This window comes from Candoia aspera, chromosome 1 (genome assembly GCF_035149785.1).
Source record: "Candoia aspera isolate rCanAsp1 chromosome 1, rCanAsp1.hap2, whole genome shotgun sequence".
NCBI lineage: Eukaryota > Metazoa > Chordata > Lepidosauria > Squamata > Boidae > Candoia > Candoia aspera.
Window position 1 is genome coordinate 121,597,194 of NC_086153.1, and position 16,626 is coordinate 121,613,819.

General features: G+C 36.7%; 1 protein-coding gene across 1 annotated transcript in view; it reads right to left on the reverse strand.

Moving 5' to 3' along the window:
• Positions 1 to 683: 683 nt before the first annotated feature.
• Positions 684 to 16,626, reverse strand: part of CD109 (CD109 molecule) — an 88,928-nt gene continuing 72,985 nt past the window's right edge. The window contains 8 exon segments of the mRNA XM_063291051.1: positions 684 to 2,780; positions 3,376 to 3,478; positions 5,968 to 6,124; positions 7,721 to 7,863; positions 14,776 to 14,834; positions 14,901 to 14,982; positions 14,984 to 15,058; positions 15,972 to 16,162. Of these exon segments, the coding sequence (XP_063147121.1) occupies positions 2,656 to 2,780; positions 3,376 to 3,478; positions 5,968 to 6,124; positions 7,721 to 7,863; positions 14,776 to 14,834; positions 14,901 to 14,982; positions 14,984 to 15,058; positions 15,972 to 16,162 (935 nt within the window). The 3' untranslated portion in view covers positions 684 to 2,655.

Consider the following 16,626-nt stretch of genomic DNA (forward strand, 5'->3'; position numbering starts at 1 on the left):
TTTCATTTCTAAATCCAGACATACAGGGCTCAGCAAAGTCTTCACAGCTTATGCAGTGTGGTTAATTTCCAAGCTGATGGCTTTTTGAAGCACAAGTGACAATTGGAATGAGTTTAATACTATTATCTTAAAAGTGGGGGCAGCAATTGCCCTATGTTACTTAGAAACTTGCAACCAACTCTCTCCTCAGCTGATAAGGCTTTGCATACCTGTTTTCCAATGGCAATGGATACAGCCAAGTTAAGTACACTTCAGTCTTGCTGTATTCAAGTGCATATTTAAACCTCTTCCCCTATACCAGCGATATATAAAATTGCTGAAGACTTGGAACATATTCAAGTATGTTAAGCATTCTTGATAAAAGAGTACTATAGAACTACTTCCAGCACCAAGTATTTCGATGAGCAGTTTTTATTTAACGTTTTTACAATATGTTTTAGCTGTACATATTGTAAGCCACCTATGGTAGTATAAGTAGACAGCATACAAAGGCTGGCAAATAAACAAACAAATCTGAAATTAAAATGTTGGATTAAGTGGGGCTGTCTTTTGAATAGACACACAGAGGGATGGCCCAAAAGAAACACTGTGTTTATTTCAGTATGGACCAGCCCTATGGATATATTTATTAAAGTATACGAAGTGGGTTTTTTTTTCTTGAGCTGGTACAAATGCAAAGAGATGCATACTTTAAATTTTCACCAAGAAATATATGGTTTAATAGGGAATGACAACATAAGTAAGCACCCCTGCCTCCACATACATGTACAAAATCCTGAAATCCTAATCATATATTTCCTTGTAGCCACAACACACATTTCTTCATTCAATGTTAGACAGATGTATACATATGTGAATACAGAAATCTGTGTTTCTAAATGTGTTTATGTAATCTTTACTCCATGCACTCTTTCCCCAAGGCTACTCAATATAATATTCAAACTAGAGCATACAGTGCCAAGAAAAATAGGCAGATAGGCAGGCCAAAAACCCTAAGAATTGACCTTACGCACTTAAGACGTAACGCAGCTAAAGTTGCTGAAAGTTCGCTTACTTGAATCTTAATATTCACCACATATTTGTCTTCATGCTCTTCTTTCTGTTCTTATTTAGACTGACAGAGACTTGATTCCACCCATCTAACCTATTTGTCAGCATTTTGTTTGTTCCTAGGCTGCTGTTCTTTGTTGTTCTGGAAGGTGTTCTATATCAGATCAACCTATCACAGAGTTGTACCGCATCAAAATTTCTCAGAGCTAGAGCACATATGGGGCTAGTCTTCTAGTTTAAAAGCTTCTGGTTTCTTTCCACAGGACTGGCAGGGCAAGATTCATGCTGGGTTCAGTTTGGAGCAAGCCACTAAACTGCCTTATCTTACTCCCTAGTAACAAATAGGGCAAGTAATAAATTTCATACTATAAAAAAATACTTACCAAATTTCAAGCTAAAAAGTCAAAATGCGATCTAAATCAGTTGCTTTCATACAGTTTATTTACCTTTAACACACACACAAAGACATGCATTCAGACACATAATGAGGCACATTTTGTTTTTAACACAGTTTAAGCATTTTTCATGATGTGACTATTTAAGTATCAATTATGGCCAGCTGCTTGAAAGCAACTCCAGATGTTTTGTCTTGTCTGAGTTGTAGTTCACTACTTCTCCTTGTGTGCACATTGTACAATCATATGCATATAAGAAGAGGAATTTAGATTTAGGAAACAAGTAATCATTACACTGAATGGCAATCTGGTCCAAAGTACTAATTATTTAAACCACTTTGAAGGTGAGACTCAATCCTGTGCCAGTACAGTCAATAACACTTGTAAATTAAATGTTAGCCTAAAATGTACTATAAACTAAACTGGATGTAAGGCTTAAATAATACATTATGAAAGTACTAAAACTAAAATACTCCTTTAAAAATACTTTTAAATTTACTATAAAAATAAAGAAACTGCATAAAATATATACACCCTGGTTCAGTTTTTTTCCTCCATATCAGTTTGGCCTCATACATTCAGACATGTTTTAATTTTAAAAAAGGTTAAAGTTTTTGACAAAACAATTTAATTTGTTTTAATTTAACGTTAACTAATTCAGAGCAAACTTTAGATTCTGGATCTTCCCCTAATTCACTGGACAAAATAGTTTAGGCTGCAATCTTATATGCACCTATTAGAAGTAAGGCCCATTCAGATTTATTTCTAGGTAAACATACAGTATATCAGATTTTGCAGCAAGTCCCTAAACATTTAATAGGTAAAGAGCAGTGTTTCTCAGTCTTGGCAATTTTAAGCTGTGTGGATTTTCCATCTGGGGAATTCTGGGAGTTGAAATCCACACATCTTAAAGTTGCCAAGGGTGAGAAACACTGGTATAGAAGATGCCAGTGAGAATAAAAATGGTACAGACTTGAAGTTTTCCCTTCTGGGGAACTCACCCTTCCTGATAGTTATATATAGTTATTTTGGAGATGCAAGTTCTTGCACAGAGTCTAGACCCATAACTCAATTTTCACAGGGTCCAAACCTCTCCTTGTGCAGGAAGATACAATCAAAAGTACTCTAAAAAGTGCAGTAAGGGTCAGTCACCCAGTTATTAAATTAGACAGCTACATAGCAAGCTGACAGTACTAGCAGTACTAACAGTTCAAAAGAGAGAAACTGGTGAAGAGCCATCTGTTTTACAAAGATTACATTCATTGTCTTCACAGAAGGTACAAGACGACAAACTCTGCATCACCAGGGAGTTGTAGCTTTTCACTGCTCTTCTCCCTATTGTGAATTGAAAAGCAATTTTAATGTGGTTAAGGCCCATCATATTCAAACAAACTGTAATTTGATGGTATTTATATGCTGCTGAAACAATATCAGAAACAAAACTATCATATGTCTTCAGTCTCAGAAATCCCACTGTACTTGGCAGAGATTTTGTATGATGCCCTGATTTCAATTTTCTATCTGGAGTAGAATGAATAAAAGACTTTTTTTACTATTTAGCTGTGAATCCAAACTATTGTTAAATTTGTTGAAATGAGGAATGGATTAAGTAACGAAATCATTCTTTGTTGAAGAATTGTATCCTGAAATATAAGAATCGATCTTTCAAAGAGTATAAATCAAATGGACTTCATGTTCTACTGAACACTGCCTTCTCCCCCCCCACCGACCCACCCCCTTCCTCAAGCATTAGCATCAATGGAATGATTTAAGTTCCTGTGGTTTCCACTTATGCCTATGACTCATTTACAATCTTTACTGTAACTTTAATTGAATGTGGTCCTTCCTTAACATACAACAGTTCATTCTTCACTTTCCAACCTAAACTGCATACTTCAGCACTGAATAAATAAAAATGATTGACACATACTGGGTTCATAATAATCCATCACAGTCACAGAAGCATCCTGGGTATTTGACACTTTGAAGTCTCTCACAGCTGGAATATCCACACAAACCTGTGTTTCGTTTAACTAGAAAATGAAAGATAAAACCTTCAGAGAAGTCTGTATGCTTTCATAATGAATGTGTATGGAAAACTAGATGTTTAATTAATATGTTAACGTCTTATAAAAAAAAAGAGAAACTTCTATCCATCTTTAACTGCATTACCCAGAACAGTAGATAAGCTGTATATTCACAGAAAACCATCCTTTCTGGAAATGTTATCTGTAGTTCACCAATAAGAATAGACATATTGCACTAATAGAATGGAATCACAAATAGGAGCTGATTCACACACACAAACACAAAAAGTAAAAACAGTCCATATCCGGTACAGAATCATGCATACCAAAATTCATTCTTATTGCTCTACAGTACTTGTTTTGAAAGTAAATATAAGTAGACCTCACTTAGCAACTGCCTCAGACAGTGACTATTTGAAGTTACGACAGTGATGAAAAAGTAATTTGTGACCAATGCCCACATTTATAACCTTCAGTGTCTCTCTGTCACATGTTCGCCATTATAGTCAGTTAGTATACATTGTCCCCCTTTTTTCCTTTTTCCCCATCTCAGAGAGCAGAGAGATTGCTTAAACAAAAAACACTATGCTTTTCTCTGCAGCACAGCAATTCCCCAAAAGCTGCTAACTGCAACTTAACAAACTTAGCTCTGTAGCCTTAATTAGCTGGTTTGCAGCTGCTGCCTGTAACTGACAAGACTTTAATCAGTTTCACACCTTCTGTTTGCCTCCTAAGTGGCTCAGAGCTCCCAGCCCTGAGCTGCTAGGCAAACAGCCAGCCAACACATTCCTTTTGATGCGTAAGCCCCATTGTGTGCCTGCTCTCTCTCTTGTAATCCCTTCATCTCTAATGAATGTAAATACAAACATTAATTCCTTTCTTGCTAATTATCCCAGTGCCAAGGTAAGCTTCCAAAGGGCAAGGAGTGGGGAAGAAGGGCTATAAGATTTGCCCTTTTACCCAGCTTCCTTGTGAGTCAAGTTCTGGAAACCTTCCCTGCCTTTTTGGGGTCATGTCCTTCTGATGCTGTAAAGCAAAGGAAAGCTGAAGTAAAATTGTAAGCACAGTCATGGTCACATGTTTTTCCACTTAGCGACCGAGTTGCCAGTCCCAACTGTGATCGCTAAACAAGGACTACCTGTACATTACACTTACCAACCATAATTGGGACCGACAACTCCATTGCTAAGTGGCAGGGTCTTTAAGAGCAAAGTGACATGACCATGATTTGTGACTTCCTGCCAGCTTCCCCACTGACTTTGCTTGTCAGAAGCAGGCTGTGAAGGTCACAAATGGCAATCACATGACCACAAGACACTACAACCATTGTGAATGCACACTGGTTGCCAAGCACCCAAATCACAATCACATGACTGCGGGGACACTGCAATAGCCATAACTTTGAGGACCACGTTGTAAGTCTCATTTTTCAGTGCCATTGTAACTATGAACAGTCACTGAATGTGTGGTCAGTAAATGAGGGCTATCTGCACCATGTGAATCCACCTTTAGGCATCAGTCTTATACACATCTACCTGGAGTTTATTCCTGAGTAAACACACAGATGCTTGCACTATTAGTGTGCTTAATCTTGACACAGAATGGCCCCCAAACAGAAAAACCAAACAGAGCAAACTGGCTATAACAATTTTTCAGAACATAATGCTCTTTCTAAAACGTTGCCACCTTTTTAGGGCAATATTGCCCTGTATTATAAGTTGCAGGAAGGATTGTTTACATGTTTTGCATTTCTGAAAATAAATAATAAAAAATGTTTGGATACAAAATGGCTAGATTCTAAAATAATCTGATTAACGAAGTCCTGTTAACAAGAGTCAATAAAAATGTAACTTTACATGATTGTAAAAGTGGTAAATACTGGTAAAGTTCCCGTATTATGAGAATATGCTGAGTTAAATTATGGGATGTAATTATTCTGATGTCATTATGAGTGAAGTCACTTTCGAAATTAGCAAGATTGCCATATATTGTGTTTGAATGCAAAAAAAAAAGTTGTAAGCCTATGCGTGTGCTTTTTTATTCAAGCAATTCTTTTGGTAATTTAAGCTTCTTATACCATTCCTTAGCCTCACTCATTCAGATGGCTTCAAAATAAGAAGAATAGAGTTATTCCTTCCTGGTTCTCCTTTCCTCAACTATCAAGACAGAAAGTTTAGAAGTACAGGCTTCTATCAGAGCCTGTAACTTAATAATTTTTATTCGGCCTTTTGGACCTTAAACATCTGTTTCTACTTATTCTTACAGGGCTTGGTGAAACTTACACAAGTATACTTCATAAAATATGGCCTCTCATGAATGAACTGGAGGATTCCAATTAAGTTACCTCAAAATTTTGTCTACAGTGTTGACAAAATGTATATTTTAAATAATAAATTTAAAAAAATCTTTTCACAAATACACATCTCAATTTTAGTAGTTTTTGAATCAAAGCTTCAGCTCATCATTCTGACCAGTATGTCCTTATTTTGACTTACAGAGTCCAAATATAAATGGATTTTTCCTTCATCTTTTTCCACCTTTTTAACTGGGTCATCTAACGACACAAAACTGGGTGACAGAGAGAAACCACTCAGTAGTCCAATCTCAATGAGAGCCATACCACTCCTTGAAGATGAGCCAGTACCCAGATACCTAACAAAGAAAAAAGAATGATTTAGATGGAAATAATTGTGCACACACATATGCATACACAAGCATGCAGTGTTATTAATTCTTAGTACAGAATACAGCTTAAAGTACAGACCTTGAAAAAGAGAACAAATACTTAGGCCCCAATATTATTTATAGTGTTTCTGTACATCTCTCCCCATCCCATTTTAAAGGAGCCAGACATATATACCAAGAACAAATCTTCATTTCCAGCTGAAACTTTATGACAGGAACTACTGATAGGACAAGCTACAGTAAGTGAAAACATCAAACAGCAATGACAAAAGTTCTTCAAGGGGATGACAGAAGATATCCACTTGGCATGAACAGGACATTTCTGCTATAATTTTTCAACAGATTTAGTTATTTATATTTCAAATTTCTGTCACCGCCCATCTCCTCCAAAGGGGGACTCTTTTCACATTTGTGCTCTGAATGTTGGGAAACTGAGTAAAACAATGTTTCTTGTTATATGGGGGAAATTTACAAAGTCTCGCTTATCCAAGCAAGGCTCTTGGGCCTGGAAGTAGGATTGCCTAAACACAGATCATATTTGGACAGGGATTCAGTATACCTGAAGACCAGAACAGTCATGCAGGATCAGAGCAAAGGCCGCTCGAGCCCAGCATCTTTCCCCAACCACGTGCCTTTGGGAAGATCCAAGGACAAGTGAGCAGCACCAGCTTCCTTCTCCTTTTCTTCAGTGACTGGCAATGAGAGATGTACTTCTTTCGATAATATATAGCTAAAGGGACGAGTAGCCCCTGACGGCCTTTTCTTGCCTTAATTTTTCAGTCCCTTTTAAGGCAATCCAAATGGGCAGCCAACATTACGTCATGTGGCGGTGACTTCCAAAGTTTAGCAATGCATGATATGAAGTACTGTTGTTTGACGTTGGCTCCTGAGACTAAAAGAAATAAAACCACCTGCGGGGCAGATCACCAGCCCTCAAAGCTGCTATTGAAAGCAAATAACCAAAACTGGTTTTAATTATGTCTTTGTTGTAATTGTAGAAGAAAAAGTTCTCGCTGCACAGTACTTGTAGGTAGAATCATTTATTACCAAACCAATATGAAAACGGGAAGCCAATGAAGTGACTGGCCTGCATTGTGTTCAGGGAAATGGCAAGGTTTTACTGAAGGACAAATATATTTATTCTTTATTCTGCAAATTTATATGGCTGCCCATCTTAAATAATTCTGCGCAACTAGCAAAGGCATAAAAACAAAAACTTGCCTATAAAAAGAGTAAAAAGATGCCAGGTTAAAATGCGAAACTCCTCATTCAGGGCAAGACAAAACACACAAACTGAACTCTACAAACTTTTTGCCCTTAAGGCCTGAGGGAAGAGCCTACTTTTTAAGGCCTTTTGAACTGAACTGCCTCCTTGGATTTAACTGGACTTTAACTTTGATATGAATTTTTGTTTATTTGATTCATTCATTCATAATGGAGTGCCATGCACAAACTTTGATTCCTCTGAAATATAAAGATATATCTGTTAGAGAAATTCATCTCAAAAGTCATTTTAAAAACTGTAAAAAAAAAGGGAACTGATGATTTAATATATTTTCTTACCTGGTACACACATTTAAAATTAAGCTATTTATGTCTTCTTTGTCATCCTTTACATAGACATTTAAGTCAAAAGCTTCTTGATTTTGTGCAGATCTACGCCTTTTGCTAGTATGTGAACTTTTCACATTGTATATAGCATTGAGCTATAAAGATGCAAAAATAAAAATTAGTCGCATTCAGTGAAGAAAACACAATCTTTTGTAGAGAAGGGTAATAACAGAGCTATTTCATGGTTTATCAAATTAAATTCATATATTCAATACTGTAACACACATTCAAAAAATAAATGTGGCACAATGGATCATTTTCTGAAATAAAACCTCCAGTTTCAAAGCCTCAAAACAAACCTATCAAAAGCCCCTCAAAATAACAAGTCAAACATGCTTTCTTCTCACTGGAGCTGCTGTGAACTTGGTCAAATCAAGTTGGAAACAAATCAAAACTTTGTCATCACCCAAATGCTGTTGTTTCAGTATTTGCCAAGAAAAGCAAAATGGTAAGAATTTACTGGCAATTCAGAAACATCTGGATCAACATACAGGATAGCCTCTTAAACAACTATTTTACTGGAAGGAATTTTATGTTCAATTTTTCATTCCTTCTTGGCTTTGAACAAAGAGAAATCCATGAAGAAAGAAAAGTCTACAAAGGAATGACCAAGTATGCTTTCAGCTGGTTGCAGCATCAGCTTCATTTTCCTACCCAGCCTGCTACAAACAGGGCAAAGCAAGATAGGCTGTCATAGGCAGAAAGAATTGTATCTACACATTTTAAAAAGTACTTTGATATCACAATTTAGACAGGGGTGGTGGAAATGCATGCAACATATATTCACTAGCTGACACACTCATGATGACTGGCATCCTGGCTTATACTCACACCTGCCAGTATGTAATTTCTGGAAACTGCAAAACATCATTCAAGAGATCTAGAAACTCTGGTACAGTTCATACACAGTTCCTATTCTTCGGCAAACCACACACCTTTCCTTAAAGGTTCACTTCTGTTATGAAATTACTGATTTCTCTAGGCTAGGCATCCACTGCTTCTATGACTGATTGTGAATATGATGTGAGTTTCCCACATCTGGGTCAATGAGTCAACTAAACTGATATTTATGTCATTTTGTGATATTACGTTTCTTTTTTTTAAAAAAATCCGCTAACTCCAAAACTAGAATGATAATACAACTACATTTTTCTAAATGGCAAAGTCTCTCACTTATTTATTTTGTAAACATTTAGCTAAACAATAACTAGCATGCAGTGCACATTTTGCATCAGCTTTTGTATTGGTTTTATGTTGTGATTAAGCACCTTTGGGGAGATGCAAACAGATATCTGCAAGGAAGAACAGGGGAAAAAAATCCAAAACCAAGAACAGAAAGACTCTTAGGGTTAGGGTTAGGAACTATCTGGAAATTATTATTTCTGCCAAAGTACTATTGTACTATGTTATAAAGATCTGCACCTGCCATATTCATTGTTTTCTTATTCTGAATAAGCAGACAGCTACATAAGAGCCAGTTTGGTGTAGTGGTTAAGGGCCACTTCTAAAAATCTTGCCAAGAAAACTGCATAGACCTGTCTATGTAGTTGCAAGAATCAAAAATGATTTAAAGTGAAAATCTGCAAAATAAATAGCAAATACGCATTCATATTTGCAGAGTGTTTAGCTTTGTACTATGCAGAGTTTATATCCTCTACTGTTCATTTAGTGATTCACTAGAACATGCAATTTGACCAAGAGTGCCTAAATTTGTGCTTGTGTACATACATTTTGCATGTTGCGATTTTATACATTTTGATTTCTGTGATAAAATTCCTCCATCTTCATGGTCAGATGAAATATTGCAAACTGGAGGCTGGATCTGGGAGGTTTGAGCAAGCTTTGTTTAAGTATATCAGACGGTGACCATTCTCCTTAGCAGATGTCATGTTCAGGTTCATTGGCAAAAAACACGCTGTTTCAACATTCATCTTCTCGTCTACCTACAATTCTTACTTAGTACACACAGAGACAGCAAAATTTCACCTAAGGGAATATGGGGTAGTTCTGTCTTCATGGAAGATGCTTGAAATAGAATGTTTAACACATATCATGTTTACCATACATCATATTAAACCACAATATATGTTGATTTTGGCTTAGTGTGGTATGTGAACCTAGCTATTCTAGTTGGTAAACTATTGTTATGGCTAAGCCATGTATGTAAATATATCCCTGTGGCTTAAACAACAAACTAAGGTTAAAATAAACCTTGGCTTACCATGATGCATAAACTTGGCCAGTTCTTGATTGCAAAGAATCTCCAATGTTTTTCCAAGATAAATGGCAAGGAGATGTTATCCTTCACATTTATGAAACTGCAAGACATTCTACAATCCTGGAACTATTTTGCTTCAACAATTATTGAAAGCAAGGAACTTCCTTCTGAAAGCATTATTAAAATCCTTTTAGCTGCAACCTTCACAATATTCCAGCTAAAAAATATCAAGAATTTGGAAAACTGCCTGTCAGTCCAGGAATCTTTGCTCTCCCATGTTTATCCTTATGGTGGGATCTTAAACAGATATCTGGATAAAGGTATATGGTTAAAGGGTTATTTTCAGCAAGAAATTTTTGGCAGCATTCTCTTTGGCTGCTGAATTAGGCTCTGAGGAAAAAAGGATAATGTAAATGAGCTTGCATTAAAAGAAAAAAGAATTTCAGCAGGTGTGAAAATGGGTGGGAAGATTCACACAATCCTGATCTGGCCTTTTTCTAATAAGAAGCTCCAGATATATGTTGTTTAAGCTTGGTAAGTGTGGTTAAAACCCTACTGTCAAAATAAAAACTTATTTATTTGTTTGTTTGTTTATCAAATTTTATCACCACCCATCTCCCCCCAAGGATGGACTCCGGGTGGTTACATACATCTGAATGTATTCCTTTGCTTCAGGAATATGTGTGCATTAAACACACACACATGGACACACACACGGACACAGTTGGCCATTAATTTGCCTCATCATGCCATGTTTTTTCACTTTATTGGCATATACAGAATTGAAAAATCAGGACTGCTCACTAGACTAGAAGCTGAAAAACATCCCTGAAGAAGGCAATGGGAAGTCTCCTTGCTGACAAGAAAATTATGGACACAGTCAGAAAGACTCAAATGAGACACAAGAGCTTCTTTATCTTTTTAAAGAGTTGAATAAATGCTGCTTTCCTTAAATCTAGGAAAGCAGTCCGTATGTTTATCAGCAATAGACACAGAAAGCATAATTCTGCTTTATCCAAGATAAATAAAGGTTCAGATAGGCTGAGCATCCATATGAATTTTTTGAATGCAGTTAAAAGAAGTTCAGAGGCCTACTAACCAATTTATGGATCAAACTTATGTCAAACAATGAAAAGTTTAGAGGAAAAATACGTTAGATTTTTTGAAAAATCAGTGTTGTGGAAAAAGTGTATCAGAATTGGTATTTCCCTTGGAAGTAAGTGGTCATTAGACTTTGATATATTATATATTACACTATCCAGAAGGGATTCAAAAGGTGAAATCGAGTTCTCAAATGACATGATTCATTCTTACCAAATGTTTAACAAGCTTCCCTCTCCCCTATTTTTTCTGCCCAATCCTGTAGGGGCATAAATTAGGAAGTCTATTGAGCCTCTAGTGAACAGCTAGACATGGCTGAAGGGCTACTTTTGACCTGGTGGATTACAACTGGTAGGGTCTGCCATTGCTAACTCTAGGTGAAGGGACAAGTGTTCCTCTTTGCATATGATGTAATGATAGTAAATCATATTGTTTTGATTCATCTACCCATAAATTCCAAATGTGATCATTCTTTATAGGCTGCTCACATGCAATGCATAGCAGATGATAAGTTATACAATATTAATTGCTATTGTTACCATCAATTATTGCATTCTATATTTGTCAAATGGGCTATTTAAATACACACGTACTGTATATATACACATGCATAAGCGCATGTGTATATGTATGTGTATTTTTTTTTAATGGGAATATCACATAACATTTCCTTAAAGTTTTTTTTTTTACATTTTGGCATATTAATCTAGTAATATACATTTAGCATATTAATCCTAATGTTAGAGTATTTTACTAGAAAAGGGTAGGTAAGTTGGTTGGTTTGACTGTAAACCACAATCATAAATCATATTATTGTTATTTTATCTGTCTACTTTTCTTAGGGCAATTCAATCCTGATAACAAGCTGCAATAAAGTTTAAATGATGGAGCATTATTAAAAGAACAAGAACAGGGCAGAGTTTAGAGCTCTCCAGCCTGGAAGTAACATTCTTAGGATGCTCAGGAAGAGTTATCTTCAGCCTGCACAAGTTCTTTGTGTAGAACAGCTGTGCCATAAATGAGAGAATACTGGCAGAGCACTGCCTTGATAAGAGCTGTGGCAGAGTTTAGAGCACGGCATCTGCATGTGGGGAAAAACCATTCTGCCACTCCAGGTGCAATGGACCATGAGCTGTGGCTCTGCCGAAACGGCTCTTTGGATAAGGGTTCATTTGGCTCATCTACCTAATGAGCTAAAGAGAAAAAAATAATTACTTGAAAAATCATCACTGTCCTTTGTTTGAACTTGTACTAAGTTTCTAGGAAAGCCCACTGCCCTCACAGCTCCAGAATGAAAGGGAATGAACAGTCTTCAAGAATGAAAGGTAATCTATTGTTTCCCCATTTGCTTATTCAGTTAAACTATGTATATGCTGTCCTTTCCCCTTATGACTCTGAATGTTATTAAAAGATATAACAAGTAAAAATATTAAAACTACCTCAAAAACATTTAGGGCCTAGAAAATCAGCAGGCTGAATGCAGCCAGGGCTGGACTCTCAGAAGGTGATTTCCTCAGTGATAAGGCTTTAAAGAGGAGGAGGAAGGAGTATTAGGTATGTTCGCCACCTTGAGTTATTTATAAAAATAATAAAGGTGGGATAGAAAATAAATAATTTTTAAAAATTCCACTGTGAACACCCTGAACTGGGCTTGGAAGCAACTGGCAACCAGTGAAGTTGTTTCAGCCAGGAGTAACATGGGACCTCCAGGAGACACCAGTCACTACCTATGATGCCATTTTTCTGGATTAGCAATGTATGATGATATGTAAAACCATAGAACTCGAAGAGGGTGTACTTTCTTTTTCACATGACTGTATGTGAAAAAGACTCATATTATCACATGACTGTATGTGAAAAAGACTCATATTATCACATGATAATTGATTAGGTGAAAAACCCACTTTTTCCATGTGGTAATAACAAGCACAGAATTAACGTTATTAGTTTTCAAATCTATATAATGTTTGTGTCCATGCATTTAGCATCTAAAATTTATTTATATTTAATTCAAAAGAAAGTGCTTTAAGTTATTAATAACTAGATAGCACATCAGTTTTGATTGTTTTTTTTAAATAAGTTTGTAATATTTTTGCATGTGTAGACAACTTCTAGCAGTTTGACTGCTGTTAAAAACAATTCCAGCTGAGTCCACCACTGTCAGATATGATGGATGAGCAAATTATTGCCTGCTGTGTTATTTTCAAATGTCAGCCTTCATTAGTGGACCTGAAGTTATTTTCAAGTCTGTATGATTTTTTGGGGGGTAAAAAGAAATATGATTTATGAAAATGCATATACCAGAATAATGGCATATCACAACAAGTCCAGCCTTCTCTGAAATTTTATAAAATAATACATAGCTTATTCTTAAAATTCTGTTTGTGGTCCATTATGGCTCTTACATTGCTAATGTCACATGTTCTACTGCTTATTTGTACTGGATTCTAATAAACATGAAATTTGGCTCATGTAATCCAATCATTCTACAAGGATTAAAGATAAGAAGATGTAAAACAGGCCTGGGTTTCTATGCTAAACTGGATTCTGTATCCTTAGCATCCCTTTAATCCACAAAGAACACCATTTCAGTCCAAATATGGAGGCAGGTCCCACATGCAAAGATACTTTTATGAGTTGTTTTCATTCCCCTTCTCTCATCTTCCCCTGGGCTACCAGACAGCATTTGGTTTTCTGTTGGGTAGGGTGTCAGAATTGGACAAAAGAGGCAATATGCTACTGGCTGACAATAGAGTGGCAAATATGCATTTTGCAAGGGTTAAAAAGCAAAGAAGTATAACCACCACTGAAAAATCTAAGCCACAGCTGTTCTGTCAGGTTGCAGAGCAGAGGGAGGGAAGAGAAGCAGGAGACCTTCTCTGGAAAATCAAGTGACTCTTTTTTAACATAGTAGATTGGCCACAAGGGCTGAAGAAAGAGAGGAAGAAATTGCTCCAAGTAAGGAATCGCATGGAGAATAGCACTTCCACATTCCACACTACTTACAAGGAGCCCAGGATTACTCTATTGAATTGTGGACTGGGCAGCGCTTTTGTAAAGGACAACACTCCAATACTGATAGTAGTGATGTTCAGGATTTCCTAGAAGCCACCGTATATCCAAAATGAAGTTAACAACTTGTCTGTCAGCAGAATTTACTGTTATGCAGGCTATACTGCAGCTCAGAATAAAACTATTCACATCAAAAAGTCTTGTTGGTGATTTAGAAGATCCACCCAGCACACAGAATGCTAGCCTTAAGGTAACATTTAACAGGATCCTAAAGCTAGTACACTTACCCTTTGGGAGAACACCAGGAGCTTACCGGAAAGGAGAAAGCAAAATCCCTTTGGGTGAGACATTCACTCACAATAATCAGAATCAAAACCATACTTTCCAACATGACAGGTACATTAGGGATATTATGTTACAACAGAATAGCTGTCTTAATATGATAGTAAGCAGAGCATTTTTAAAACGACCCAACTTAAGAACATATGGAGAGAAAATCTAAAGTAATTAAGTCATAAATAAAGCTCTGATTTGATTCTAGCTCTACTGTGTGGTTTATTAATATAATATTGACTCCACCCTAGATAATCCAAATATCATCCAACCAAATGGAGCTTTTGGATTGAGTCCAAAATCCTTAAAGAAAGAAAAGTGACAAAAATCAATATATGCTTACCTGAAAAATAGCAAAACCATGGCCATTTGCAGAAATTGTAACTCTAACAGGCTGTGTAGCTGGAAACTGAAAGAAATGGCAGATTTTAGTATGGTCAGAAAAGCATACCAAACTGAATGAATTGCCTGAAAGTCTTATTTCTTTAAAACAGTTTTCATGATCAATTTGGAAAACAGTTGGATTATCTTCTGTGGATCCATTGACTGTTAACATCTATTTCTGTCACAGAATCAGCTGTAAGCGTTGCAAAGGTACTCAAAGCCTGCAGTGCTACTATAGTGTCCTACTTAGACAGGAAAGAACAATCCTTGTTAATATGAATATGGATGAAGTAAGTAGGTCAGCGAAGTTAGCAGGCAATACCTAATGAAGCTTGGCTGATCTCAGAAAGCTAAGCAGGGATAGATCTGGCTAGTACTTGGATGAGAAGTCATCTGGAAACCCTAGAGCAGTAGGCTAGATTAGGAATTTTTTAAAAAAATGGTCCTCTATACATATTCAGTCCAAATGGTCATTTAAGTATTGTGTTTTTCTATTAGAAAGGGCATAGTCAATAGGTAGTCATTTATAACAGCAACTATAGTTTTATCTTGCAAGACATTTATTCACTCAGTAACTCTTACAAAAGTAAGACAAACTGGCCTGCTTCACATACAGCACTGAGACATCATTTGATTTGCTTTTAGCTTAACATGATGCATGAGCTTGTGGCTTATCATTGTATCAGAACCAGGCCACTATGGCTTGTTCAATAAAGCATGTTTACAAAAAGCTTATCTTAGCACTGTGCATGAACCCATAATATCGCCTTGGTGTAAAGATATGAACTTAGGTCTTCCCAGCCCAAATTTGACTTTCTGTCTATTTTTAAGTGGGACTGATGCATTAAGTGCAACCATTTGGCCCATTTAGAAAATTAACTGAATCTTTGGCCTGCACATAGAGTAGAAGGTTCTGGCTGGCTCCCCTAGAGAATCAAAATATTTTCTTATCATTCTTAGAAACATTTATATACACATTTCTGGCAATCCAGAAGGCCCTGACTAAGGATCTCATCAATCAAACTTCACACAGTGCTTGGCAGATTCCTGGTTGGAAGTTTTAAATGAAAATAATACATTCCTGGAGCCACATAAAAGTTTAATGGTTAATTCTAAAAATGCCTGGTAATTAGTTTTCTTGAGATAATTTCTAACCTGTGTAGAAGAATAACCTCCCAGGTGGTTTCTTTGCTTGCTTAGCCATTTCATAACTGGAATCCCCTCTAATAGTCTTTGTTGAATAAAATGCGACAAGAGAGCATAACTTGCAACTTCGATATCTGCAGAATGTGGCTGCCAGGAACTGGACAGTCCAGAAGATGGTGATGTCCAGAGCCTTAGTTCTCCTGGAAAGAAAGAAAAAAGACGCAAACCTTCACCTCATAAGAAAAAGATACAGCTTTTGTAATGTAGGAAGCATTTAGTCTTCCAAAGTTTATATACTGGCAAGTATTTTTTCAGCAGATTGAAGTCAATTACTTCTTAATCCTATAGTTTCTCATATTTAAAGATAATGTAACGGTTGCCTAATCCCAAATACTCAGTCTCACAAGCTCGGGCTTAAAGATAACTGATTTATTAAAGGAATAGTATGCAAATACAGAGAAAGCTGAGAATGAGCAAAAGCGCGCCAAATACAAACTTAAAAGCCTTGCCTGTAAGCAAGTTCCGCCCCATCCCTCGTCAGGACGCTCCCCCTCCCAGGTGCTAGAAGCCGTTAGACGCGCCTGGGAAAGTAACCTTGAGCAGGAGCGCAAACCCAAACATACATTCCAAGCCCTCAAAACAACGGAGGGTGAAGGAATGGAAA